Raw genomic sequence first — 27,908 nt, 5'->3', positions numbered from 1 at the left:
GAGAGGACTCCCTGGAAAAAAAAAACCCCAAACAAAAACAACAACACAGCGCAGCAGTAGAAAGGAAACAGGCTTCAAAAACTGTGCTCATAAATAAACAAACAAAAAATAACTAAGAAAATAGAAAACTAATGAATATTGTGACGCGTTCGCCTTGAATGAATGCTTGTGCTGCTGTATCGCTGTATCATCTCAGAAGACAATCATGTGTAGGTGTTTTGTTCATGTCTCTGCTGCTCTCAAGTGACCGAAAAATAACTTAATGCTAGTTTAATAAATCAATATTACTGATGTTACACAAAGTTAATAAAATAAGGATGTGCAGCAGCTGCATGCTTCTAGAACAATTCACTATCATTGCTTGAGGAAAAAAATCATCCTGGCAAAACATCGATTTTCTGTAAGTTTAACAAAGAGCCAAAGAGCAGTTTTCTTAGACGTCTGGTGTAAATCGTGTTAACCTTCTAACGCCTGATCCATGAAATAATTGGCAGAAAATTCTATTTTTAAAAAATTGAGTGTTTGTTGAACCTGCTGAGAAAATTTAGGAGAAAAATTAATTAAATATAAATGTTTTTTCCATTTTTCTACCTCTGACATTTATTGCTCGCAGTAGCGCCGCATCAGTCTGAACACACATCAGGTTTTTCAGGAAAAAAAGAGAAAAAATCACTGATGATGTAGTGATCACAAAAAAATCAAGTATCGAATATGAAGCAATCGGCATGACAGGGTTAAACTTTCTTCTAAAGTTTAAGTGTAGTAGATGTCCTGATGACACCCAGCTGTTGTTTTAATGGCTAAATGTTTAAATACAGAGTGAACAATAACAGAATGTCCCATGCAGTGATTGTACGTTTGACCTTAACAAGGTTCCTAACAAGGTGAACCAGCTGTTGCATTAAACATATTCGGTCCAGCATTATAGTGCTTCTATTGAACCGTCAGCAGGATGATTGTTATGCACTGTGACAGACCAGAGGCCCATACAAACAAGCTCATGATGTGACGGGGACATAACTTACTCGACAGTCGTACATCAGTGGTATGAATGGGTTTCTTTATATTTTTGAAACGGGTGTCATTTGGCTTTGAGTGGAGGTTGTGTGGCCCTCTGACATCAATCGTCAGTCACATATCATCACAGGCTGTCGTTAATAATGCAGCTGATTGATCTAAAAGTGGTCTGGACACATTCTGTATATGCTTCGCTCTCATCTACAGCAGAATCTCTGGGTATTTATCTATTGTTTCTATTTTTTATATTGTTCATCTCAGGACTTGTTTTCATGATTGAAATCATCAGGAAATAGCACATCAGATAGACTACGGTGTAATACATGCACGCTCCTGTCTCAGTCCCATTATCTCCCCCACAGGTAAACACACAGAATCCACTGAAACCCCTGTGAAGTTCCACGGGACAAATCTGATCAGATGTAAGAGCTGCTGCCCTGATGTCTGTCTGCTCCCAGGTTAGTGATATTGAAATGAAGCGTACAATTAGTCACTCAGTGTTGCCTTGCAGTCCTGTCTGTTCAGCTTTCTTCTTTGTCCATCCACATGTCCGCCTCTGCTGTCATCCTGCACAGGCCTTTGCCATGTGTATGTAAAGCCACTGTGCCAGTGTGTGTATTGAAGACAGGCTGCTGGTCGGTGCTCTCTAAACCCTGTGGCTGTCACACAGCACATCGGCTGTCATAACAGACCTGACTCTCCCTCTGAGGATCACGCATGGTTGAGTGTGATTAGGTTAAACACGCTCTCTGAAATGACTTGATGGGATGTGGCACTGTGTGTGTGTGTACGTGAGCCTGTGTGTGTGAGAGAAAGAGTATGTGTCATTAATGTGTGCTGTCATTTTCATGTGATGGACTCACGTGTGCAAAGAGGGGTTTGTGTGTCTTTAGGCCCTTAAAGTGTGTTTTTCTGATTGTGATTCCTCACTCTTGTTCTGTGTGTGTGTGTGTGTGTGGTTCAAGGGCTCCCATGTTTCCAAGAGCTCTGGGTGTCAGGTGTGAGACTGATTTCAATCAGCTATGTTACAGCATTGTTTGGCTTAGCTTAAACACACAGGCACACATACACACTAATGCACACAAACAGACACACACACATGCAGACACAGAGCCACCATGTAGAGTTCAGATCAGCCACTGTTTCTTTAGTGATAACTACGGCAATTTAAGCTCACAGCGGGAGCAACCTTCACAGACAGGAGACGTTATCGGTGAAACACCCCCCGTGTTACTTCTTATTGGTTTTGTTTGCGTACTTCTGCTTATGAATCAGTCGTGTCCTGTGAAAAAAAATGACACCTTTAATCTTGCTGTAACAATTTATTTTCCGTCAAAATGCGATATAGCTACAGCACTAAGCCAAATGATGTATGGTGGCGCTGAATCGAGATACAAGGTTGTCCTTTCGTCTGATCTTATCTTTGAGCTTGTAATCAACATTTCGAGCTTGTACAAAATTGCTGGTTGACTAGAAAACAATTACTCTTGTTGGCAGCGAACATGACAGGAATGCATGTAGAGATTTTCTGAGAGATGTGGAACAAAGGAAATTAACTGGCTGTATGGCACATGAGTAGATGCGTCTATAGTCACCATCCTATCAGAATGCTTGGTGTTTAACAGTTTGCACATGCTTCAGGGTAAAAACCCTAAATGCACTGGTAAAAGAAAAGGTGTAATTCTGGTTATGTACTGTAATGCTTTTACACTTTTAATATGTTTCTGTGTAATATGAAAGGGTGGGATCGCATCTGAAAGATTAGTTCAGCCAAATGCTGTGGCCCCTCTGTCACTCTGAATGAATGGCGGGTAAATGTTAATCATCTGGTACTTAAATTATGCCTTTCTATGCAAGTTGAGCCCTCAAAACATTTTACAGTGTTCCCTCATTTATCGCGGGAGTTACGTTCTTAAAATAAAAGTTACGTTCTTAAAATAAATAAAATAAAATAAATAAAAATAAAATAAAATAATAATAATAATAGTAGGTGAAATCCAACTTTATTTTTTACAATAATTATAGATGTTTTAAGGCTGTAAAACCTCTCACTACACACTTTATACACTTTTCTCAGACAGGCATGAACGTGTTCACACTTTTCTCTTTCGTTTAAACACTTTCAAAGTTCAAACCTTCGTGGAAAAATAAGTCCAGTATTATAGAATGAAACCAAAGGCGGTTGCCTTTGACGGTGCAAAACGTTTCATCAACATTGTTGTGTCTGTTGGGGAGAAAACTTACAAACATACGGTACTGCACTTCAGAGTCACACTGCTAGCGAGCAAAGATTTATGTAAATATGACAAGGAGACACGGCACGAGATTGATTGACAATGGTCTACAGCCAATCAGGACGCAGAACACAATGCGCTGTAGAAAAAAAAGACATGCAAAATTGCACACAAAAAATCTGCAAAACAGCGAGGCTGTGAAAGGTGAACCGCGTTATAGTGAGGGAGCACTGTGTACTGCAAGTGTCTTTTACCTGTTTGCATATAGATTAATAAAAGCTAACATTCACACACGCACACTGATGGATGCATCAGCATCTTGCCCACGGGTACCTCAACATCTGGACAGAAGGAGCCACGCATCGATTCACCAACCTTCTTATTGGTGACCCTACCAGTTTTCTTATATTTAAGATAATTAAAGCATTATCAGGGCCAGCAGGAATAAAGTAATATACTCACACTCTTCCACAAACACCTTAGAGCATCTCGTGGTAGCTAGCTCACCTACAACACCATTTCTAGTGACTGTCGGGTGTGTGTGTGTTAGTTTGTTAGAACTGGAATCACAAGTTTGAAAAACAGTTTTCAGTGATGCTATCTGTGTTTTACATTTTGACCTCTACTCTGATGGGGTGGAGCAGCTCAGGTGGTAGAGCATGTTATCTTCTAATCAGCAGGTTGGTGGTTTGAACCCTGACTGCTCCAGTCTGCATGTCAGATATCCTCGGGCAAGATACTAACCCACAGTTGCTCTATGATACATCAATTGGAGTGTGAATGTTAAGTTCAAAGCACTTACATCTATAAAAAAAAGTGCTTGTGTGAATTGGGCATGTTGTTTTAGGTGCTCAGGTAGAGTAGAAAAGTGCTATATCAGAATCAGTCCATTTACTATTTAACTTGGAATTTATCTTCCTAGTAGCAGGGAATCTGCAATTTTGTGCAATGCTCAGAGAAACTGCATGTCCTGTGACAATAATGCATATCTTTGTCATCATAGTATCCTGTGTATTCTGTATAATTTATGAAATTGTGTGTTTCAACATCCAACCTAGAAAATTCTTAGTCTTGCTGCACATTGGGCCCTTAATAATAATGTTGTGCAGTTTTTAGAGGAATTAAGAAAGAGAAACTATGCTTTTCAGTTTCATGTTTAATCTTCTCTACATAGATTTTTAAAATTGTAATATAATCAGGAAGGCTTAAAAATATTAACATATGAAGTGATCATAAACAGCTGAGAAGACATCAGTTCATAATTTGTGCTTAATATTCAACTGTTTAAACATTTTTTATTTCCAAAGCGGCCCGTGTAAGTCCTCAGTGCTGCCCTCGTTGCACAATTGTTGTCATGTCCAATAAAAAGAACAAAAAACAAATAAAGATGGCCAATCTTCCAAATCTGAACCTTTCAGTAAAGTCTTCCACAAAAACTAGCAGGTGATGCTACACTTCCTGTGCCCAATGCAAGAGAGACAAAGTTTGCATAAGGAGGATGTTGAGCACAACTGCTCGTGTTAATGAACTGTAACTAATTTGTATTGGTTTTCCACTTAACAGAAGAAGTAGTTCTGTGTCTCACTGCGGAGGTGTGGACTGACACCGTATTTTGTCTTAAGTTTGATTGTGCACCAGTGACCAAATTCAATATTTAGCCTGCTTTTTTTAGTGTGTATATATTGTATTTTAGTTTAATTTAACAGCCAGGTACACTTGGAAATTACTGAAATTATTTTCCAATTATAAGGACCATCAATAGAATATATATTTGCTTCCTGTAACTTTTTTTTTCTTTTTGCTGGAATATTTTCAGTGTGTGTCATCTCCTATTCTGGTAGCCAGCTCCAGAGCTGCACTTGGCCCTAATGCATTAACCAGGAAGCCACTGAGTCCTCTTTGACAGGGGTTATACCTCATTATGACAGAATAACAGAGCCAAAATGGAGTCCGATTCCTTCCAGTCGCTTCATAACAGTAATGCTATCAGTGAGCCTGCAGCAGTCACGGCTAATCCTGGCTATTTAATGTATAGCCACACACTGCGCCTCACTCAGGGGCTCAGCAGAGGCTCCTATCAGTATCCAACAGACGCACACACAAATACTCACATGCGCACACATTCACAAGCTCTTTGCATCCATGAAATGCATGCATCCCTCTTTGATCTGCCTTACTCCTCACTGCACCTAACACATAGAAAACAGTCACTTCTTGCTTACAAAGTAGAGCTACAGTAGGTGTCTTTGCATGCACGCTCACTGAGCAAATAAAACCTGGAAACACAAAGACGTTACAATTCTCACAATTTCTTCAATGGTAAGATTTGCTGATATTTAATAGCCCTCCAAAAATGATGTCATGAGGATTGCTTTGTTTCACTTAAACCAGAGAGACGATTTTACATCCACTGAAAACTGAAAAATGTTGGTCATTGGGAGACAAATACGGACAACACAACCACAAGCATCACATGCAGCGCTGCTAACTCACACTGCTGCGCTTTTTCTAAGGTCAAATGTGTAAAAATGTTTCAATTCATAATGGTTAACCCCAGGGATGGCTCGAGGCAGGTGGTGACAGACATAACAAAGCCTCCCTAAGCCTCTCTTGACATTTCTAATACTCAACACACACTCATGCACGATAAACTGCACATTAAGACAGCACACACTGGCAAGGTGTTGTCATCTGTCTCCATTGAGCTCCAATTTATAAGAACGTCTGTCCACGCTACCCACGATGCTTGGCCTTGCTGTGTCTGCGTGTGGAAGGGGGCTGTTATGACTGCTCGGTGCGTGGTGGCTAAGAGTGGACTCTTGTGTCCTTCAAATGACAGAGATGAAAAAAAAAGTCCACTGCACAACACTGGAGCAATCCACACAGCTGCACACACTCACACAAACAAGCATCTTCACTCTTCACACACATGGGAAAATAGAGATGTGTCTAAAGATACATTACCCCCCCCCCCACCTGTGCTATATACATTTCTAAATTCACATGTCCTCTGCAGCAGCTACAGAGGCCTGAACACCGTACTGAAAGCAGAGAACACAGAAAACCACTCACGTTACATTAACATGAAGTTTTGTACAGACACTGATGGCATCCGAGAGCATGCATCCTACAGATGTTTTCTTTTGTGCCACTATAAAGCTGTACGGACCTCTGCTTCAAGGTTGAAAAGCCTCTAAAACCACCACTCAACACAAAGCAATTTCTCTTCATTTTTGAAAATGATAACCTGTAATTTCCACCCATTTCCACACAACTAAGGTGGGAAAATAACCCGGGATCTTTTTTTTTCCATTCATTGCGTAACTACTTTTTTTTTTTTTTTTTTTTACATAAACAACTGAGTGTAATAGAATTTCAGTACAACAACACTTACAGTGTGTATGTCAGCAAATACTGAAAAATGTTTTATCATTCGATTTAAATGATATAGTGTCTCTGCTCTTTTTGTGGCAGCTGAATTTTACTCCATCTTTAAATGTGGCTTTTTGGACATCATAAGCACTTTTTGGTTTCCTGTATGGTTAAATATCAAGGCGTGAACTTATTCTTTTCTGAGGGTAACATGTTGGTAATGTGTAAAATGTCTTAACGAATAACGGCTCCTGTGAACCTTTAAATTTTGTTCTAGCTTTTTCACAACGTACTTAATCATTATATGAGGTTTCACATGCGATGTCATGCTGAAGAGTTGTCTTTCATACTCGACGTGATGCAACCAGTGGTTGCTAGGGATACATGTGTATTACCCAACTGGTTACCAAGTGTTTCAAAACATGTCCAAAGAGGACACTGCACAAAAAACTTCTTTATGATTATTTTGGTTGCTAAAAAGTTGTTTCGGTTGCCCATAGTTTCGATGGAAGATGCCAACTTGACATAAATGTCATGAATATTCAACTGATTATTGAATACCCATTTCTCCCTCACAACCACGTGGTTGCCATTGGCTGCAGACTGGTCTCTAATCCTGTGTGACTTGGGCCTTATTCACTTAACCCAACTTTGGTTGTCAGAAGTCCAAAGTTAAAGTCACCTGGTCAGCGACCACACAACAGTGTTAATTCGCTAATGCTATCATACTAACATACCTAGTGATGAGCTAAATAATCAATTTAGCATATAAACCACATCTAAAGCACATATTTTTCAGTGCAACAAGTACAACAGTTTTCCAGCAGCATGAACAGGCTGAACATTTCGGGAATGCCTTTGTATTAATCTAGGTAACTCACTCAAATTCATCTGTGTGTAAAGACTGTGGCTGCACAAACGCACCATATATTGGCAATAGGGATTGGGATAGGCTCCACCCTCCCTGCAACCCTAAGTTGGATAACCAGTAAAGAAAATCGATGAATTCGTTGTTGGATAGAAATTTTGAGTTGAAACTAAAACTTCATTAGCTGATTTCTCCCCATTATATGGTGGCTTTGCACATCAGAAGTCATTAGAGATGCATATACTGAATTACTGTTAATTATCTTGTGGGCAACGTAAAACCTAACCTGTGCAGAAGATTAAAACAGGACGCCATAAAAACAAAATGTGTTAGTAGCAACTAGAAATACAGAATGAAGAAATAAATGTAGGATTAGGGATGGGTACCGGTATCGGTTCTGACCCATAAACGGTAGTAACCAGACCGAAAAGCAGCGCACATTTCGGTGCTTTATTTCGGTGCTTTTTTTTCCTGAGCTGTGATACACTTCTAGCCAATCATTTTACGTTTCCGAGGATAGTAGGCGGGTCCAGGTACGTACGTTCTTTTAGAGCAGAGCTACAGATTAAAAATGCCCAAGGTGAAGCGGTCAAAAGTCTGGCTGTACTTCACAGCAAAAGATGCAAACTCAGCAGCCTGCAACAAGTGCTTTAAGCTGATACTGTGATACTGTCAAAGGAGGTAACACCTCAAATCCGATGAAACACCTGGCGACGCATAGCGTTTTTTTAAAGCCGAAAAATGCGCCGTATTTGATAGCTTGCTGCGAGACCTCACACCGAGCGCATCTACTGCGAATGGGTTGCCTGTTATCGGACCCGGAGCAACATCCCCAAAAACCCGAAGAGGAGAGTCCTGGCCCCCAGCCCTGCCAGTGTAGCAGAAATGATGACGGATGATGATGGCAGCAGCAGCAGCCGTTCTTCTCTGCGTGAGTAGCTTAATGTTGTTCGTGTGTAATTTACGTTGAGTAGGCTAACCACGTTATTACATTAATGCATGTAAGGTGAACTAGCGAACACCGTCGTAGTTACATGCGGCTGTCTTCTTGTTTGATGGCAGATACTCCCTTCACCCTGGCCAAAAAGGCTAAAATGACCAAAGAAAAAGTGGAAAACAGCCAAACATGAGAGGTTTAGGACAAAGTTTGTGTTTTTTCGATTGTTTAAGCACTGCTTCCAGCCAAGAGTGATACCATATATCACCACCTGTCCTCAGACATCCTGGTGAACTTCTATCGTTGCACCATCGAGAGCATCCTGACCAACTGTATAACAGTCTGGTACGGGAACTGCTCTGCCTCGGACCGGAAGGCGTTGCAGAGGGTCGTGAAAACTGCCCAGCGCATCGCCGGAGCACCACTTCCTGCCATGAAAGACATCTACAGGAAGCGGTGTCTGAAAAGGGCTGGGAAAATCATCAAAGACCCCAGTCACCCATCACATGGACTCTTCACCCTCCTGCCCTCTGGGAGGCGCCACAGGAGCCTCCGGACTAAGACCACCAGGTACCGGAACAGCTTCTTCCCCACAGCTGTCAGACTCCTGAACTCTGCCTCCTGACATCTGACCCACATTAACACATGGACTGAACATACACACACACACAATGGACAACTGTACCCTCAAACACACAAGAATAACATGGACCACTAGCACTTTATATAGCCTCTGTAGAAACTATCTACACCCTCACTTATCTTAACTGCACTACTGTATAGCTCTGTGTAAATAATCATTCTGTACATTCGATAATTTTTAACCCTACAACTGTTTACAACTTGCATAGTTCCCATTTCTGTATAGCTGTATATCTCAGATTCTGTGAAGTTATTTATCTCATATTCTGTATAGTTTTTCATATTTATATCCTGTTCATAGCCTGTACATAGCTTGTACTCACTACAGCCTGTACATACTTATGGTTATAGAATATTCACAACATACTTCATACCGTGTACATTATAACATACCATAATAGACTCATTTCTGTAATATACTTACATATCTATATTATTGCTAATATACATTGTAATATAGCTATATCACTAAAGCACTTCTGGATGGATGCAAACTGCATTTCGTTGCCCTGTACCTGTGCATGTGCAATGACAATAAAGTTGAATTCTATTCTATTCTATTCTATTCTATTCTATTCTATTCTATTCTATTCTATTCTATTCTATATGCCCTATAGCTGCAGAAAAGGCTAACATTGTTATCTTTTTACAAAAAAAAACAGCTGAACAGAGGTTTTTGGACCAATTTTGTGTTCTCCATTCTTTAAGCACCGGTTTGAGCACCGTTTAAGCACCGGCACCGTTTCAAAAGTACCGGTTTGGCACCGGTATCGGATAAAACCTAAACGATACCCATCCCTATGTAGGATACATTTTGTTGTTATCTATATAAAACTTTAACTTTAGATTTGAATTCCACCACACAGTATTCATTTCTCCCTTCAGACCACTGACCCTCTGGTCGGGTTTCTGTCTATCTGACTGCGTGACTTTGTTTGTCAGTTTTGTGTCATTGTTTTGGCCGTTCGCTAAAGCTGTAATCTGCTGCTGCCCTGGCTTGTTAATAAGCTTATTCTGGATATTTCTCCTCTGTGAGTTGGTTGACTTTCAGCAGTGTCAGCGGACAGATCAACACAGAACTAGAATGGATAGAATAAGGCTACTGAACCTGTTCATATGTTTGTTATATGAGTTCATTTTATTAGATATATTAATTTTACACTTTAACACTTTTTAAAAAAAAGATTTCTTTTAAATGAGATAAACCAAAAATACTACATGTTTCCCACAAACTCATGGCTTTTCTTCTGCTTTATCCCAGTGCTTTGCTACTGTTACCTTCAGGTTCTGGCCCTGTAACCCCCCCCCCCCCCCCAACAAATTTGCTTTCAACTCCATGCAGCTCAACTCCAGAACACCTGAGATCACCAGAGGGGATATCAGATCTATTTATTGAAGCTCTGTGATCATTTCTGGGTGACTTTAGAATTCAGTGAGAAAATGACGGATAACACAGCTCAGTCTGCAGACACCGAGGCTATGATTTAGAGAGCAAAAGAGCGAAGCAGGGAGAAGAATGAGATAAAGGCGAAGGGGACAGAGAAGTGACAGAAAATACCAAAAAAGAAAGAGAGGCCTTGAGGGAAGTGGGACTGCGAGCACAAAGAAGGCGGGAGATCAGAGAAGATTGGCAACTAATGAGAGGGAACTGGAAATACTGTGATAGATAAAATGATACTGCAGTGGAAGAGCAGAGCGACTGAAGCACTATTGCATTATTAGCCTGATTTAAACCTGATTTGCCCAGCAATCAGGGAGGATTTTATTTTAACAAAACAAGTCAGAGACTGATAAGTAACAGTTTTGAAACAGCCAAGAAGGGAAAATTCTTCTTCACAAAACAGTGAAAGTCAGTGTAAAAGACATTCAAGTCAATATGTTCAATAAATTCATGAAACCACCTGCAACTTAGTAGAAAATATAACTGGGATTTTTCTTTTCAAGTACTTCATTACGGGCAGTTTTGGCAGCATCGGTATAATTTCAGCTCGAGGGGAAGATAAAGATATTTTGGCCCGAGGGGAGAGAAAATGAGGTGTTCGAAGTTTCTGTATGAGGGAAATGCAGAATCACATTCCCTAACCCTCTTTCTCTGCAGACAATAATAGATCATTGCTTTCTTCCTCTCGACCATATGAAAGTCGAGAGAAAGAAAGAAAAACTGAGAAGAATGAATAAGCTGCAAGAAGGAGGAGAAAGCAAAACTGGGAGAATGAAGATGACTAAAGAAAATCGCATATTCATATACAGATATAGGAATAAACAGGTTTGACATGGATAATACAGCAAAAGGCTTGTGCTGTGTTCCTGCTGCAGGCTTTGGAATCAACACTTTTAATATTTACAATATTTAGTTCATTTTTATATTTGATTCCTTTCACTTTTAAAACGTGATATTCATAATTTTATCACATTATTTATCAAGTTACTTATTCATAAACTGCACAGCTGAGGATGTAAGGAATGCTTTTAGTTCAGATTTTGACTTGAACCTGATGCAACACAGTGCACACTCCACACAAGTGACCCAGTTCTTCACAGCATCGATTCAACAAGGTGCTGAAAACATTCCTCAGAGATTTGGTCCATTATAGCAACATGGCAGCATCATATAGTTGATCCAAAATGTCATATTCTCACCACATCCCAGCAGTGATTTGAACTTCTAGACATCCACACATCCTATTTTAAGCAACCATGAGAAGATGGGTACACTGTTGTCATAAAGGTATGGACACGGCCATCAGCAATCACATGATAGGTGTTTAAGCAATGCTCAGGTGGTGCTAAGGTGCTCACATTATTCTAGCACCACCACCAGCCTGAACTGTGGAAGGCATGATGGATCCATGTTTTTATGCTGTTTTTTATGCTAAATTCACATTTTTAAGGCTCATCAGACCAGGTAAAATTTATTCAACCTTGTATTGATTGTACTATTACTTTTATGCAAATTGTAGCCTATGTTATCTGTTCTTAGCTGACGAAGATCCATTTGCTTCAAAGATGGATGTGTTGTGCATTCAGAGATGCTCTTCTGCATACCTTGGTTGTAGTGAGGGGTTATTTGAGTGACCTTTCTCTTCCTATCAGCTCAAAGCAGTCTGACCTTATGATTAGTCGTTTTTCTCTGATCTTTGACATTAATAAGACATTTTCACAAAGAACACTGATTCTCACGGTATATTTTCAGTAGAGGTGGTAGTGTGTGAAAATGCAAGAGGGTGAGCAGTTTCAGAAATACTCAGACCGGCATGTTCTGGCACCAACAACCAGGCCATGTTTAAAATCACCTTTCTTCTCCATCCTGACACTCACTTTAAACTTTATTGGACTATTTTGACAATGTCCACCTTGTTGCTATGACTATTTAGATATTTGCATTAATGAGGAGCTCTACAGGTGACCTAATGAAGTGGCAGATGAATGCAAATTTACACTAGATCCTTTTAACTTGTTGTGCACAGGCCTCAGCGATATTTAGTGGGTTGCCGTTTCTGTTCCTGTATTATTGCTGCCAAGCCTGATTAGACATATTCCAGATCTCATAAAATGTGTTGCTCTTCAGGATTAAATCTGGTTGCATGAGGTCAGAAGTTGAAGGCTGGTCAATGGTTACAGCAGTCATCAAAAGGTCAGCAAGGAACTTTGTGGTTCATGCGCACATCCTGTCAGGTGTTTGAACACAACGCCTGACAGGAGTTATATTTCAAACTAATTTAAAAGAAAACTCCACCTGATCTACACGGTGTACAATACACTCATGCACGAGTGCGTGTTTCTGTGATTGTATGAATATTGACTCATACAGACGCACGTACTTCTTAATATAGCCTTAATTCAGTTTTGCTGTGTTTAACCCCCCTCTCTCGTTCGTTCCGTCTCTGGTGGTGTGTTGCTGACGCTCAGCGCGGTTATAATTGGCACCGTCCCCATGTGGCACTGTAGTGACGATCCACAGAAATCAAGGGCACACACAAGTAAACAAACACCCACACAGATGCTAACACACACACACGATCCCCCTGCCTCTATAGGATGTGTTTTCACATAGCACCCGTCCTGCAGGCTGCAGTGATAACCATTTCCTTATTTTGATTTCAATGTCAGGCTGATCCCATCTCTCCCTCCTCCCCTCTCTCTTGCTCTCCCTCTGCATCAAAAGCACAATCCTTCTCTTCCTGCTCCATTTGTTTCTCTCAGTTTTCTCTCACTCTTCTTCTCTTCCTCTTTTCCGCCTCTCTTTCCCTCTAATGTTTTTATTTCCCTATCTATGCCTCCCCCTCCCTTTTTTTTCGGGGCCTCTATTGAAGGCTACTGACATGCAAATTATGCCCCACAAATGCAAAACCATACCCATGTCAGAAGAGACCTCCAGTGGAGAAGAAGAGCTTAGATATTTCCCCTTTTATAGCACAGGGAGTTTTTTTGTTACAAGGTTACCTGTGAGAACTTCTGAATAAAGAATCACATGTGTGCATTTGAATTACTGAGACGGAACAAAGCATGATTATTTAATGTGTTGTAAAAGCGTGTTGGAATATTAAGTAGAGCACAGACATATGTGGCTTTTTTTGTGTGTTTGCACAGATTCATCAGTCATCCAAAGTCTGAAATTGTAGGACATAATTATTGTAAAGCAGGTGTAACATTATAGATATGTACAATATTGTGCAAAAGTCTTGAGTCACCCCTCATTTCCTTATATTTTGCTTCCAAGGAGTCAGACTTTCTCTTCATTTATTAAAGTGGTCTTGAGCAGTAGTTCTCCAGGCTTTCTGAAGGTCCTTTAAAGTTTTCTTTCTACATCGACTATGACTCATTTTCAGTCCATTCCTTGCACCTGACTGTTTCCATTTGTTTTGTTAAACCACTTAACACTGACCTATGAATTATTCAAACATTAAAAAGGCACCAAACTCAAGGGATGAACCGGTGTTGTCTCTACACATAAGAGACGGGCATCCACGGGAGAGATCCAAGGAGAAAACCACTGATGATCAAAAACAAAACAAGGCTCGTTTCACATTTGCCAAAACACATCTTGATGAGCTCCAAGACTTCTGGGAAAATATTATGATTAGATAAAAGTTGAACTTTCTGAATGATTTGTGTCCTGCTACACTCACCTGAGGACCACTAAAAGAAACAATAAGAAAGTTCAAACTGTGTAGAAGAATAAAGGTGGTCATACCAAATATTGACTTTCAAGCACATTAGAACTGTGCAAACTTTGTTTAGCCTTATATAAGTCTATATATGTTTGCATGCAAGACCTTGCTAAAGACCATGTACAGTGCTGTAGCTGTAACAAATCACATGTTTCTATTATAATGGCAACAATCCATTTGTATGGGTAGGTTTCTGAAAATGCAATTCTAAGCAGAAATGATGTTCGCCTTCTTAGGCTGACATTTGCTGACTCAAATTTTGTGCCAGTCATGCTATTATTGGAAGAAATATGGGGGCTAAAAAGAGTGCTCAAAACAGTATCTGTTGCTATTATGGGCCAGTCTTTTACTTCTCTTGAATAAGTTCTGCTGTTAAAGCCAGAAAATATAGTATATGCAAAATACAATAAACTCCACTCTGTAAAATTCTTAGACATGCTAGCTCTGTAAATTAAAGTCTAAATGTATAATATGTTTAAATGCTTTAGATTGAAGCTGACTGGTTCTTGCTTCATGTTGTTTTAAGTGGTGCTGAATTCAGCTGATTGCAATTTGATGAACAAAAGAAAGAAAAGAAGCATCTCTACTTCTTTGTGCTGCAGTCACTGTTACAGTTAGGCAACATTTGCATGGCTGACAGCAGCTATAAGTGATCAGGGAGTGTACGCACATTCCCAGCTTTCCATCTTCCTTCCCTCCTTTTCTTCCCTGCCATCTGCTCCTGTCTCACTCCTCCTCCCCTGCCACACTTTCTTATTCACATTCCATCGCCTGATACCCTCTCCACTCGGGTTCTCACTCTTATATAATCGCTCACTGGCTCACTTACACGCACCTTATGTTTTCATTTTACTTTCCCCACTTTTTTTTGTCCTCTCCCTCATTTCTTCAACACTTCACTCATTATTTCTTCGCTTTCTTTTCCCAATTTGTTAACTCATCATCTCTACACTAAATACAAAGAACATTTCCATGAAAGTTCATACCACAGTGGGTACATCGGTATATGCTCAGTTGGCACAGACTGTACGCACGTTTGTAATGACGTGCAAAGCCATGTATGTGCTTTGCCTGTGCATGCCCTGTGTGTGTGTGTGTGTGTGTGTGCGCGCAGAATAGGGTGACTGTCCTCAGGGCAGCTCTCCACACCAGAACAGAGCAGAACAGCAGCTGACCAGCTGTCCCCCTCGCAGCTAGCAGCATGTTGTCTCTTCTATCTGTTCTCTCTATGTACCACTGTGTTCATCCTTCCTTCCTCTACCTTTCTTTACCTGTACCTCTCACCGTCTTATTCTTTCTAGCCTCTGCTCTCACTCTTTCACACATTGTTCTGGAAAAAAATATTGTTCTGACCCAACTGTACACTGGATACTTCCTTATTTTCCACAGAGCTGTTAGTTTCTCCACGGCTTTGTTTCTCATTATCACACACACACACACACACACACACACACACACACACACACACACACACACACACACACACACACACACACACACACACACGGTGATGCTAACACTAATTTAGACCTCTCTTAATCTCATACAGTGATTATCTCCTGCAGTACATTCAAAAACTACACATACGAACACTAATGTAACACCCTTTCTGAATGGAGGAAATAATGATGCTTTTCGACCTAAATACACACACACACACACACACACACACACACACAACAGGTGACTGTGTTGCTTGCAGGAGTGGAAAGAGATGCTACATATTACAGGAAAAATAATATCAATTGAAAAGGCCAGTAACATTCAGATTAAGATTATTAAGATCTAAGTTTCACTTCTGCTGACTGTAATTCAGAATCAGAATCAGAATACTTTATTGATCCCTGGGGGAAATTATTTTTTGTTACAGTGCTCCATTTTAAACCAACATTAAGACAAGACAGACAATACGCTAACTAAGAATAGTACAATATATACATATACATACATACATACATACATAAGTCACTTATAAATAAATAGTTGGAAAAGAAACATGTGTAGCTGTAGCAGCAAACAGTGTGTTAAGTGGATGCGTTGTACAGGGAGATGGCCACAGGCAGGAAAGATTTCCTGTGTCGTTCAGTGGTGCTTTTCGGTAATCTCAGTCTCTCACTGAACGAGCTCCTGTGACTGACCAACATGTCATGGAGTGGGTGGGAGGTGTTATCCAACATTGTCTTTATCTTGGACAGCATCCGCCTCTCCGACACCACCTTGAGGGAGTCCAGCTCCATCCCCACAACATTGCTGGCCTTACGGATCAGTTTATTAAGTCTGTTGGCATCTGCGACCCTCAGCCTGCTCCCCCAGCATGCAACAGCATAGAGGATCGCACTGGCCACAACAGACTCATAGAAAATCCTCAGCATTTTCTGGCAGATGTTGAAGGACCTCAGTCGCCTCAAAAAATAGAGACGACTCTGGCCCTTCCTGTAAAGTGCTGTGGTGTTTTTAGCCCAGTCCAGTTTATTGTCAATGTGTACTCCAAGGTATTTATAGTCCTCCACAATGTCAACACTGACCCCCTGGATTGAAACAGGGGTCAAGTGTTTCCTGGTCTTCCTGAAGTCCACGATCAGTTCCTTGGTCTTTGCCACGTTGAGCTGCAGATGATTCTGCTCACACCACGTGACAAAGGAGTCGACCACAGCCCGGTACTCTGTCTCATCATCCCTGCTGATGCATCCAACCACCGCAGAGTCATCAGAAAACTTCTGAAGATGGCAGGTCTCTGTGCAGTGGCTGAAGTCTGTGGTGTAGAGGGTGAAGAGGAAGGGGGAGAGGACAGTCCCCTGTGGTGCCCCTGTGTTGCTGATCACCTTGTCAGACACACACTGTGGGAGACGTACATATTGTGGTCTTCCTGTCAGGTAATCAACAATCCAGGACACCAGAGAAGCATCCACCTGCATCGCTGCTAACTTATCACCCAGGAGGGTCGGCCTGATGGTGTTGAAAGCACTGGAAAAGTCAAAAAACATGACCCTCACAGTGCTCGCCGGCTGGTCCAGATGGGTGTAGACACGATTGAGCAGGTAGATGATGGCGTCCTCAGTTCCGAGACGAGGCTGATACACTGAAAAAAAGGGACTGGCCATCTCTTGGATTTATGTAAGCATCTTGCATGTATTTAACACAATTGCCTCATGTTTTAAAGTTAAATGTAACTATATAGTGTAAAAACTACATGATATGCAGAAAGGGTGTATTAAATTGTTCATATCATGTTCAGGTGAAGTAAGTCAATAAGATAGCAACGTTAAATCTCGTGAAACCACGCGTGATTTCATCTCGCGGGCTTTGGATCGTGGTTTAAAAAAGGCATCCATCTCAGTCAAGTCGAGCAGCCAACTCTACGTTTTTGGTATGTCTTGATTTTTTGAATTAATATTTACCATATTTCAGCCAAATGTAGTTAAACGTCTAGAGTGTCGCCATGTAACATGCTAAAAAAGAGCCGTTAGCTTATTTGCTGTTTTATCTGTTGTCAAAGAATTGGCGCTTTTTCATTTGAATTTGTCTTTGGCACAAGAGCCGTAATATCACATTAAACCTAATTACGAGGCACTCATAACATAATTTGGTTTTCTGTGTGAATAGATTTGCCAACTGACTCTTCAGTTACATTGTGTATTTACTGCACCGTGGTGTTAGTGAGATTTTGGACATTGAACAGCTTTAGCTAATATCATCAGCGGCATTATGCTAGCTTACATCCCTACCCCTCCTGGCCTCACCTGCTGTCCTTTTGTTTTTGTTTTTGTTTTTTTTGCTGCACATTGAGAGACGACCTCTATTCTGCATTTCACCAGGAGTCAGCTGATGGATTGTGGGTTCAAGGTGTTATGGTAAGAAAGTATATTCTATTTTCGTTTCTGTAACTTAATTATAATGGGTTTTTTATAATTATTAGGTGCATGCATACTCACCCTATTAATACAACTGAGAAATCCAAAATCTGCCATAGGTTTAACTTATACCTGTATGTATTGCCAGAAAGGTGATTACTGGACTCGCATTAATGCACACTTGAACTGAAATGAGGTTGTAACTTGTGGGTTGTTGGGTTGCAAATCAGAAACAAACATCTTTGGATTTTTTTTAATCCCATAAGATCTGGAAACACAGTTTTTATTCAACAAAACATTACTGATTAACCAAGCACAGTGCCTGCTGTTATTTCAAAATAATTTTATGTCATTTCAGATAAAATGCAGCATTCCAGTGCATCCCAACCATGCCTTTACAGTCAAGGTTTCTGACGGAGCTGAGTTTCTCTCTGACAGTCTGCTGAAAGTGTTTGCAAAGTGATCGGGGGAACAGGGCACAAAGCTAAAGGATGTAGCTGCCATTATGACAGTAAGAACTTTAAAATTCTTTAACTACAAAGTGTATATGTATTGCATTAGGTCAGTAAAATTTTTATGCTACATCCATTGAAACAGTCAACTATTACCTGTGAGTACTGATTCCACTAAAAGGATGCCATAATTTTCGTCATGCATTTACTGGCCCACTGAGAAAAATTTATCTTTTTTTAAAAATAAATGTTCTGGAAACTATATATCCATAAAGTTGATGTCAAACAGGAACTTTTGATATTGCTTTGTAGATGCTGGTGTTGCATGTTGACTGGTTTAAAAAGTCAAGAGTTTTTGTCTGGGATCATTTTCTTCTGTGCTACTGAAAAGTTCACAAATCTCTGTTTTCTTTGTTATAATAGTCAAGGATGACATTAATGCTCGGAGTCCCTCATCAAAGTGCTCCGCATCTGTGTGAAAGACAATTGCAACATCTTGGTGCAGGAGTTCATGGTGAGTGTTTTATGAGTAGATTGTGGCTTTGCAACATTTAAAAATGCATTTAGTTATCCACTTGATCCTCATTGGACTGGTTAGGACCAGTAGTCCTCTTTAATAATTTGAAGTTCACATGAGGCCTGGTAGTGAACTCGGCCACCGGCCCTTGAGGCCCCATCCCCACCCCTGTATTAGGGGTCACATCAGTGTGAAAAAACTTTAAATTTGTCATTCTAATGAACAAAGGAAAATCCCACCAGTATTTACATTAGCTTTTGTTTGAAAAAAAAAAAAAAAAAGACCAACTGACCAACAGCTAACCAAATTGTGGGGCTGAAAGTCTAAATTCTAACATCTTCTGAGTGACATAGCCTGGATTTCTGATGGGCCGGTGTCTTTCTAACAAAAACTAATGTAAAGCATTTGAAATTATTATGTTTTTCACCCTCTCTTAGAAACTCTGTTAGACCATGAATGGCAGCATGGCAGGCCACTCTTTCGCTATAGCTATTTACTATGTTGCTTGCATTGGTTTAAATTACTCTAACATTAGAACTGGTAGATTCAAAAGAGATGAGTTTAAAAAGGAATCTTAAAGAAATGTTTTGTGTTTAACCAGGACTTGACTGAGGCCACTGCACAGATTGAGAAAACCACAATGAACATCTGTCTCCAGAGATGCGCCAGGCAATGACTTTTCTGATGTTGTTCTTCAAGATCTGGATAACGTGACCTTTGCAGTAGCCATGCTGTTTGGACCTTTTTTATTCCTTCAACATGAGTTACCCATCACAACTCTGCTACACTTTTGAGGTGATTCAATGGGTGGTAATGGAGTTGGATGCAACTCAGCTCTCAAGAAAAGCTCACAACTAAGACAAAACTGCTCCTGCAACGAAGCTCACTGTTATGCATGTGAGGTGACCAGCTCTAGGTGAGAGGACATTTAAATCTCACACTTGTTCTGCTGCATTTTTGAAGCTCAATTCCAGGAACGGATCGCAGGGTTCATTTTTATATACTCTGCAACTGCCATGAGGACGAGCTGTTTTTTGTTGTTGTTTGTTTTTCCTTTTGCTCTGTACAAGTTCTGTTTGTCTGTTTGGCAGCATTTTTAAATTTCTCTTTGTATTTTTTCTTTCTTTTACTAGTGAAGAGATGTAGCGTGAACAGTTATACAGTCTAAATATCCCATATGGGTCGTGTGAAATGGTATTTTCAGTTTCATTCAGTTGAAGTAAAGAACGTTGAATATTTCTAAGTGTGCTGTTTTGAACCAAGATGTCACAGTATGATCAGTGCTGTAATTTTTGACAGTCACTGTATCAATGTTATTTTTGCGTCTCTTGAATAAAGGTTTTGACCTGCAGGTGCTAATTTCTTTAGTTATTGGGGTAAAATGGGTAATGTTAATAGGAAGGTGTTTGCCAATTCAGTAACCTAATTTAATGTTAATGGAAACTAACATTACCTCAAATTGTTTAGTTATAATTGTTGTTTAACTGAATCTTGATGTCAGAGGCCTTAAATAGAATGTTTTGTATTGTTCTTTCCCAACATTTTTCAAAAGAAACAGTCTAATTTCTTTGCTGCGATTGATTCCAGAGAACACGGAAGAACTGACATTATTTAACTGTTGATTTATATAGATTCAGTAGAGGAGTAATGTCAGTTTAATTCTTTACCTACTGCAGTGAAATTAGACATGTTGTTTTGAAAGGTTACTGGTGGATGCCAGCAACCATCTTGGAAGAGAACAATACAATCTGTTATAAGGCCTCCATTTGAAAATTGTGTATTTGATACTAGAATATAATAGCAAAATGTAATTTGAAGATAATATGTAGTATTTAAGTGACCAAGTAGTATTGGGTAAAAGTTATTGAATCGTGTTGGGATAACGTGAGAAAATTGTGAAGGATTAAAATATTCCAAGAGCTCAAATTACTTCATCAAAACATGTTTAAGTCACATTTTATCAACACAAATTGCACAGGTTTATTGAACATGAATAAATTGTGTTAATTTAACTCAATTGTTTAAGTTGCTGCCAAAGCAAAACATCTGTGTGCAACAAATGTCCACCATTGAATTAAGTAAATCCAACAACATATTTTTTTCAGTGTAAGCGAACTGAAGGGGATCCAGATGTGGTCTTACTATGGGTCGCAGCTGGTCCAGGATGAGCCTTTCCAGGGTCTTCATGATGTGGGAGGTCAGTGCCACGGGCCTGTAATCCTGGGGGCCACTGGGACGAGGCGTCTTTGGTACAGGGACGAGGCATGATGTCTTCCACATCACCGGGACCCTCTGCAGACTCAGACTCAGCATAAACAGTTTATGAAAGACTCCACACAGCTGGGGGGCACAGGTCTTGAGGACAAGGGGACTCACTCCGTCTGGTCCAGCAGACTTGCCTGAGTGAAGTCTCCTCATTTGCATCTCAACCTGGTATTGAGTGAAGGTGATGGGTGGGGGAGGGGTGTCAGGAATCTCACAGGCGGTGAGCAGCTTGCAGAGCATGTCTAAATGTTGTAAACCTTATTTTCATAAACCTGCACAGCTCTGTTTTGTGTTCAGTACGTTAATATTAAATGGGTTTGGTAAACAAACTCCCTTTGCTCCACTTGCATTGTAAATCATGATAACAGTCGCTTCTGAGCCCCCCCCCCCCCCTTATGCTCTGATTATATCAGACCCTGAGATTGTTTTGTGAGATATCACAATCCAAGCATGTTTTTTTTAACTGTAGCAAGGTGACTTCAATGATATTTGAAAGTTCAGGCGATTTTAAGTGGAGTTACGTGCTGTAGGTGCTTCACTGGGATTATGTTGGAGAAAAAGCAAAAAGGTAGAAAAGAAGAGAAACCAAATCCAAAGAGGGGTTTCAAGAAATTTTCACGTCAACCGTTTTTTTTCTAATTTAAATCAGTTTCACATGTTTAGTCTCATTTGGTTTGGGAGGCAGCTCAGGATATTACCATTAAACGCCTACGATGATGCTTTGAGACAGGGCGTAGACTTTGTTATATTTTATTCATTACTGAAACTGTAGAGAGGAGACTCTTTAGACATTAACAGTGGACCATTACTATTAAGTACCCATTGTTATTTATAGCACATCGCTGCAGTTTTCAGATAGTTTTATTAACATTAATGTGAAGAACTCTTTCTCAGATGCAGTCTTATTGAAAACTGAAGCGTTGATGCAGAACAACTGTGGTCTATTACTGGCAAACTAAGCTTCTATACTGCACCATAATCCTGACTTTTTATTGCTGAATGCTATAATACATGTTACAATACTGTGTTTTTTTTATAGCACAGTGTTGCTATAATAAATTAAAGAAGTGACAGCAGTTTCTTGTTCTTTTCCCTCCGCAATATCAGCTGTCATTGGTAACCCCACAGGAACTCTTTGCTCTGCACTTTCACTCATTCAATCATTGAAAACAGACCGTGATACTCCTCTCCCCCTCCCCTTCCTCTTTCCTTTCAAATATAGCAGCCTTTCACTTTACATCTTGACACTTTTATGCCTTACTTCATGACTTATATGGTATTAAAACTATACTGTATTGAAAATGAGGAAGCGTAGAGGAGAAAACATGATTTAGCTGCATTAGCATTGTATTCAGGTGCACTCTGAAAGTACAGCCACAATACATCAGTGCTGAAGCTTCACCGAACAGCAGATGGATCCAGTTGAGGTCCAGATGCATCTCTCCGGATCAGTGTCAAGTCTTTGGAGGATTTTTTCCTTTTCCTCAATTTGTTTAAGACACGCTGCAAACCATGTCAAGAGTGAAAGAAATGGGGGCACGTTGTATTATTTTACATTATTCTAATTACAAATTATTGTAATAAGCTGCTATTAAACAAAGCGTGTAAAGAAACATTTTTAAATTGTTTTTTTCTAAGTTGTCTGTTATATGTAGATATGATGTTGGTTCATGTCTTGATTTAAGTGTCTTTTTTATAACTGTATGATTCGTAGGTCAGTGTTGACTGGTTTAACAATAAAAAACAAAAATAATTTCTCATTATTGAAAACGTAACCAGTGTCCAAAGAAAACTGTCACAGTGTGTGGAAGTGGACTGTGTGGAGTGTGAACAATGGACCTAAACGCAGACGCAGAACGTGGAACGTACCTCGAATTCACAGAAGCCGAGCCGTTTAATAAGGCTGATAAAAAGGTACAAACAAAGGGCAACGCACACTCATGCAAAACTAAATATTAACCTAAACTGGGTGAACTAAAATACAACATGAAGAACCCTGACATGAAAGTGAACGTGAACGTAAATGTGAACAAACCTGGACATGAATATATGAGACCTGGAAACATGGTGTGAAACAACAGATGACCTGACAAGGAATGAATGAAAACACACAGACTAAATACACACAGGAGGTGATAAGGGAAAGTGGAAACACATGGGGAAACAGCAGACTGAAATGAACATAATTACATAACAGGGGAAGTGAAACTAGACACAATGAACATGGGACAGCAGACCTCTTCAAAATAAAACAGGAAACATAATGAGAGGCAGACATGACAACACACGAAGGGCAAGGGAGACTTAAACACAGTGACTGAAAAATGAATGAAAAATAACAGCAACCTAAGCATAATAGAAATGAACTTAGAGAACCTAATGAGCCTAAACATAAACCATAAACATCAAAATATATTAAAACTCAAAACGCTGGGTCAAATGGCCCAGGATCGTGACGAGAGCCTGTAAAAGAAGTTCAGAGAGCCTGGAGAAATCACAAGAAAGTCCGACTCCTTGGAAGCAAAATATAAAGAATTTGGGGTGGTTCGAGACTTTTTTCACAGTAGTTTATTTATTGTGTCAAGTTTAAATTTCTGTCAAAGTTCAAAATCTGCAGTTCCATGCAGATATAAATGTTGACACAGGATTTTGTTAGTTGTGCAAGTTGATATGTGAGTATAGTAAACGCACTACAGCAAAGGTCACAAAAAAGGTTATAGTGGAGCCCACAGGGGACAAAATAGCTGTCAAGTTATTTCACTCTGGTGCAAAGTGATAGACCCACTCAATGAATCAATATTACAGACTGCTGTCATTGCTAAAATGTTTCAATGGCTGGATACAGATGACATTCTAATGCATTTGATTAGATTTGATTACAAATAAACTCTGTTTGGGTGAGTGGTGATTGGCTCGAGTGTGAGTTTGACTCTTTATAACAGTGAAAAGGAGCAGATTGAATAATATTGGAATGAAAAGCTCTATTAATGTTCCACAAAATTCAAACCATGAAACAAAATAGCTTTATTATACATGAAAGCTCCTTTACTCAAACTTCCAGTAATTTCTTATGAATTTTCACACCTCTGTAAAGCATCCGGTCCCAGTTTCTCTCTGTCTCCTTCATGCCCCCTCCTCTCTCTCTGTCTTTGTCGCTGTCCCTGTCTAAGTGGCCGGGAGGATTAAAAGTGTTTAATTAAGAGGTGATTATGTGACAGCTGACCCAGCAGGATCAGGAAGGCTTTATTTTATTGTACCCCATTCTAGATGATATACACCACGTCTCCATATGTCTGTGCTTATTTCACACCTCTCTTTCCCTTCCCCTTGTTAGCTTGCTGTCTAATTTAAACTCTGATTCACTGGTTTGTCCTTTTTCCTACATGATTTCTCACTCCCTTAAGAGTCAACCACTCTGGGTTGATTTGAAAGTGTGTGCTTTGTTACCAGTTAGCAAAAACACTCAGAAAACAGTTAAAACCGAGACCAGTGCAATACGCGAAGTTAAACACTGGTGCTGTACATATTGTATGTGTATTTGTTATTCCTTGATAATCAAATGATGTTTTAAATGCTGCTAAAACATGTGGTGCTGTGCGTGATGTTGCACACGTGAAATATTAAAAGAGTGTGGCTAATATGAGCGGGCTAATGTCAAAATGCCTGTGTAGATGTTTGACATCCCTTCTGTCGTGTGGTTTAAAGTTGGTTTATGCTCACACCTGCACTGTTTCTTTAGGTCATTTAGTTGGTTGTATGGTTGTATTTATCTCACAGGTTACATAAAAGAAGATTGATATCAGTACAGAAGTACCTTATAAACCTGGATTGTTTTACAAATAGCAAAAAGGGGCAAATTGTCTTGTTACTAAAAGAAATCCCACTGTAGAGTGAAGTCCTACTGCCTACTGTTTACAGGATTTATGATCTTAGTAGATGCTGTCTTGATGCCTTTATAGTCTTGATCACTGGTTTAAGACAGCATGATGTCCACTTTTTAAAATTGGATCTCATTTAGATTAAAATATAAATATTAGAGTCTACAAAACCAGTAGGTGTTGTCAAGGTGATCCAGTGCTTCCCTGTATTTGTGTTTGTTCATTTGCTTGTCTCTCATTGTGTTAGAGTACAGTTACAGAAGGAGACGATGATGACAGAATAAAGCTGAGAGTTGATAAGCACAGTATGTGGTGAAAAAGATGGCTAAAACTTGTTTACATCAGTGGTGGGAAGATGAAAGTAAAGGGAGAAGTCCCACTAATTCCCCTTTGTAGCTGTGTGGATGAATATTGCCTCTATGGTTTGTGAGAGAAACAAACAGACTTTTACTCTGAAATGCAAATAATTGATGGGAACTAAAGCAGAGAGGAACATCTGGGACATCCTATAGATGCTTTTACATCCAATGAAGCAGCCATCATTAGTGAGTTGTGTTTATTATCATCATATGGCTTCACATCTGCCTCTGGTGCAAAACTACATGATAGAGAGCCAACCTGGATATAAATACAACTGGACAAAAAGGCAACTTTTTCTCTTTGTGTTCGACAGTGAGAGCAGAACTGTGAGCCAACAGGGACCTTTGTCCTTTAAACACGCCATCAGTCTTGTCACAAATGAGCCCTCAGGAAATATGTCCACTAATTTAGGTCTCAACCCACTGAAGAAGCAGAGGGTTATATTAAGCATGTATACCGTGTGTGTGTGTGTGTGTGTGTGTGTGTGTGTGTGTGTGTGTGTGTGTGTGTGTGTGTGATCCAAGTGTCTAGAGAAGAAGGCAGACAGATGGGTCACACAGTTTTCCCTCAGTGGGTCTGGAGCTGGAACAGCTAATTAAATCTTAATTAAATATGACCTGTCTGTCCCTGCACATCCCCGCCCATGAAAGACATGTATGTGTTTATGTGTGTGATGAAGACGCACCAGCTGAGAGTGCGAGTATAAGAGTAAAGTGTCTTTTCTTGTTCACTAGTTTGAAATTAAGAGCAGCACAGAAATATAAATCTGTGTAAATCCGTTGGGCATCTTTCTTTGCCTTTAGGCAACAATTCTGATGGCAAAAGAGCCAAACGGGAGAGGCAAAAAAAAAAACAAAAAAAAAAATCTACCTACAGTACAAATAAAGCAACCTAGCCTAGCCTAACTTAGCCCAAATAGTGAGTGGAGCAGATAATAATGATTAAATTAATGCTAAATACCTAAATGCTGCGAGTCTAGTCTTAACTATGGGAGAAAGACAGGATGTAATGCAACTTCCACTAGAATCACATTATTTCATGTAAATTATTCTGGCATTTAGCATTAGTTAAGTTAGCTAGCCGAGCAGGAAGTGTGTTCAGCTCTGCTAGCTGGAGTATGACCTAACTGAGCATGCTCATCCAGGAGTCAGAGACACGATACCGGCAATCCACTTGTTACTGTAGCTAGCTAGCTACACTTGCTGGCAAGCAGTATTAACACTTCATAACCAGTCAGTGTGGTTTAGTTATCATTACCAAAAAAAAAAAGGTCTCTGCCATTTCTATTATAATGTGTTGCCTATCAACTTTTATTGTCTGGTGTCAGATAATTTATAACAAAGTAGTGATGACGGTGGGAAGGATTTTTGCCCCGGGCCCCAACAAACCCTAGAATCACCACTGTGCAGAGCCAAATTTAGCAAAAACTGAAGTCTGAAGCCAGAATTTTTATCTTAGCTTCCAGACTTTAGCAATTACAGAAATTCTCATCTTATTATTTAATACTATGGCCATATTTATTATTTGCATCCACTATTGTAAGTGAAAAAACTTTTAGTAGTTTTTGTGTTTAGTAGGTTTTTTTTAGTAGTTTTAGTAGTTAATTCTTTGGGGTCTTCATCTGGTAATGAAATCGTAACACTAAATCAATAGTAACTTAAAGTGTGTACAAATCTTTAAAACAAAGTAAATCTAGAAATTGCAGCTAAATAGTTAAAAATTGAATTGGTGAAAATTTTAGCTAGAGCTAAGAGTTCGGTAGCGCCATGTTATCATGTTATCAGCCATGTTCTGTCAGCTCAGTTTGCTTGTATGGTAACTCATACATGCCAAAAAACAAAACTTGCCATTGTTGGAGCGCAGCGCTCTGGCAGAGATGCCGTTTGTGCCTATAGGATGATGAACACCAGTACCATCCACTGCTCCGCCCTCCCCGGGTTGCTTCAGAAGCTCTGTCAAAGTCCTGGAGGGAAGAAGAAAAACAACATTTACACACTTTGAGCATCCTGCACACAATCTGAGACAGTAGACAAACAAATTGCCTAACGAGCTTTCACAAGTGCACTCACGCACATCCACAAAAAGGGAAGAAGAGAGGAGAAAAGTGTGATATGAGGCAAAGATAGAAGAATGAGAGAGAGAGAGCGCTGAAACAAAGAGGACCAGAGGGAGAATGTTTGAAAGATTGCTTAGCTGGGACTGTCAGAAAGATAATAAAAATTGGAAAAAACAAAACAAAACATGGATGTGCATATAATATGAACTGCCATTTTTTTTTTTTAGCAAAACAACTTTATCTCAACAGCTTTACCTGCGGATAAAGATTATTTACATCAATAACACA

At 39.8% G+C, this 27,908-nt stretch overlaps 1 protein-coding gene and 1 long non-coding RNA gene across 3 annotated transcripts in view; one reads left to right on the top strand and one right to left on the bottom strand.

Annotated features, from left to right (window-relative positions):
* Positions 1-27,908, bottom strand: part of LOC113021122 (protein shisa-8) — a 135,356-nt gene that overhangs the window by 55,795 nt on the left and 51,653 nt on the right. Inside the window, exon 3 of the mRNA XM_026165583.2 lies at positions 27,412-27,527. Within this exon, the coding sequence (XP_026021368.1) occupies positions 27,412-27,527 (116 nt within the window). The remainder of the gene's footprint in view (positions 1-27,411; positions 27,528-27,908) is intronic.
* LOC145428328 (uncharacterized) lies at positions 17,362-20,412 on the top strand. Of its 2 annotated transcripts, XR_013908613.1 has the most exons (5): positions 17,362-17,608; positions 18,057-18,092; positions 18,451-18,603; positions 18,968-19,058; positions 19,663-20,412. It is a non-coding gene; the product is annotated as an uncharacterized LOC145428328 (long non-coding RNA). The 2 variants fall into 2 exon arrangements; XR_013908612.1 differs by having other exon boundaries at positions 17,362-18,092.

The sequence above is a fragment of the Astatotilapia calliptera genome, chromosome 4 (assembly GCF_964374335.1).
Source record: "Astatotilapia calliptera chromosome 4, fAstCal68.1, whole genome shotgun sequence".
Classification (NCBI taxonomy): domain Eukaryota; kingdom Metazoa; phylum Chordata; class Actinopteri; order Cichliformes; family Cichlidae; genus Astatotilapia; species Astatotilapia calliptera.
The sequence above is the reverse complement of the archived record's forward strand: the minus strand, read 5'-3'. Positions and strand labels throughout refer to the sequence as shown.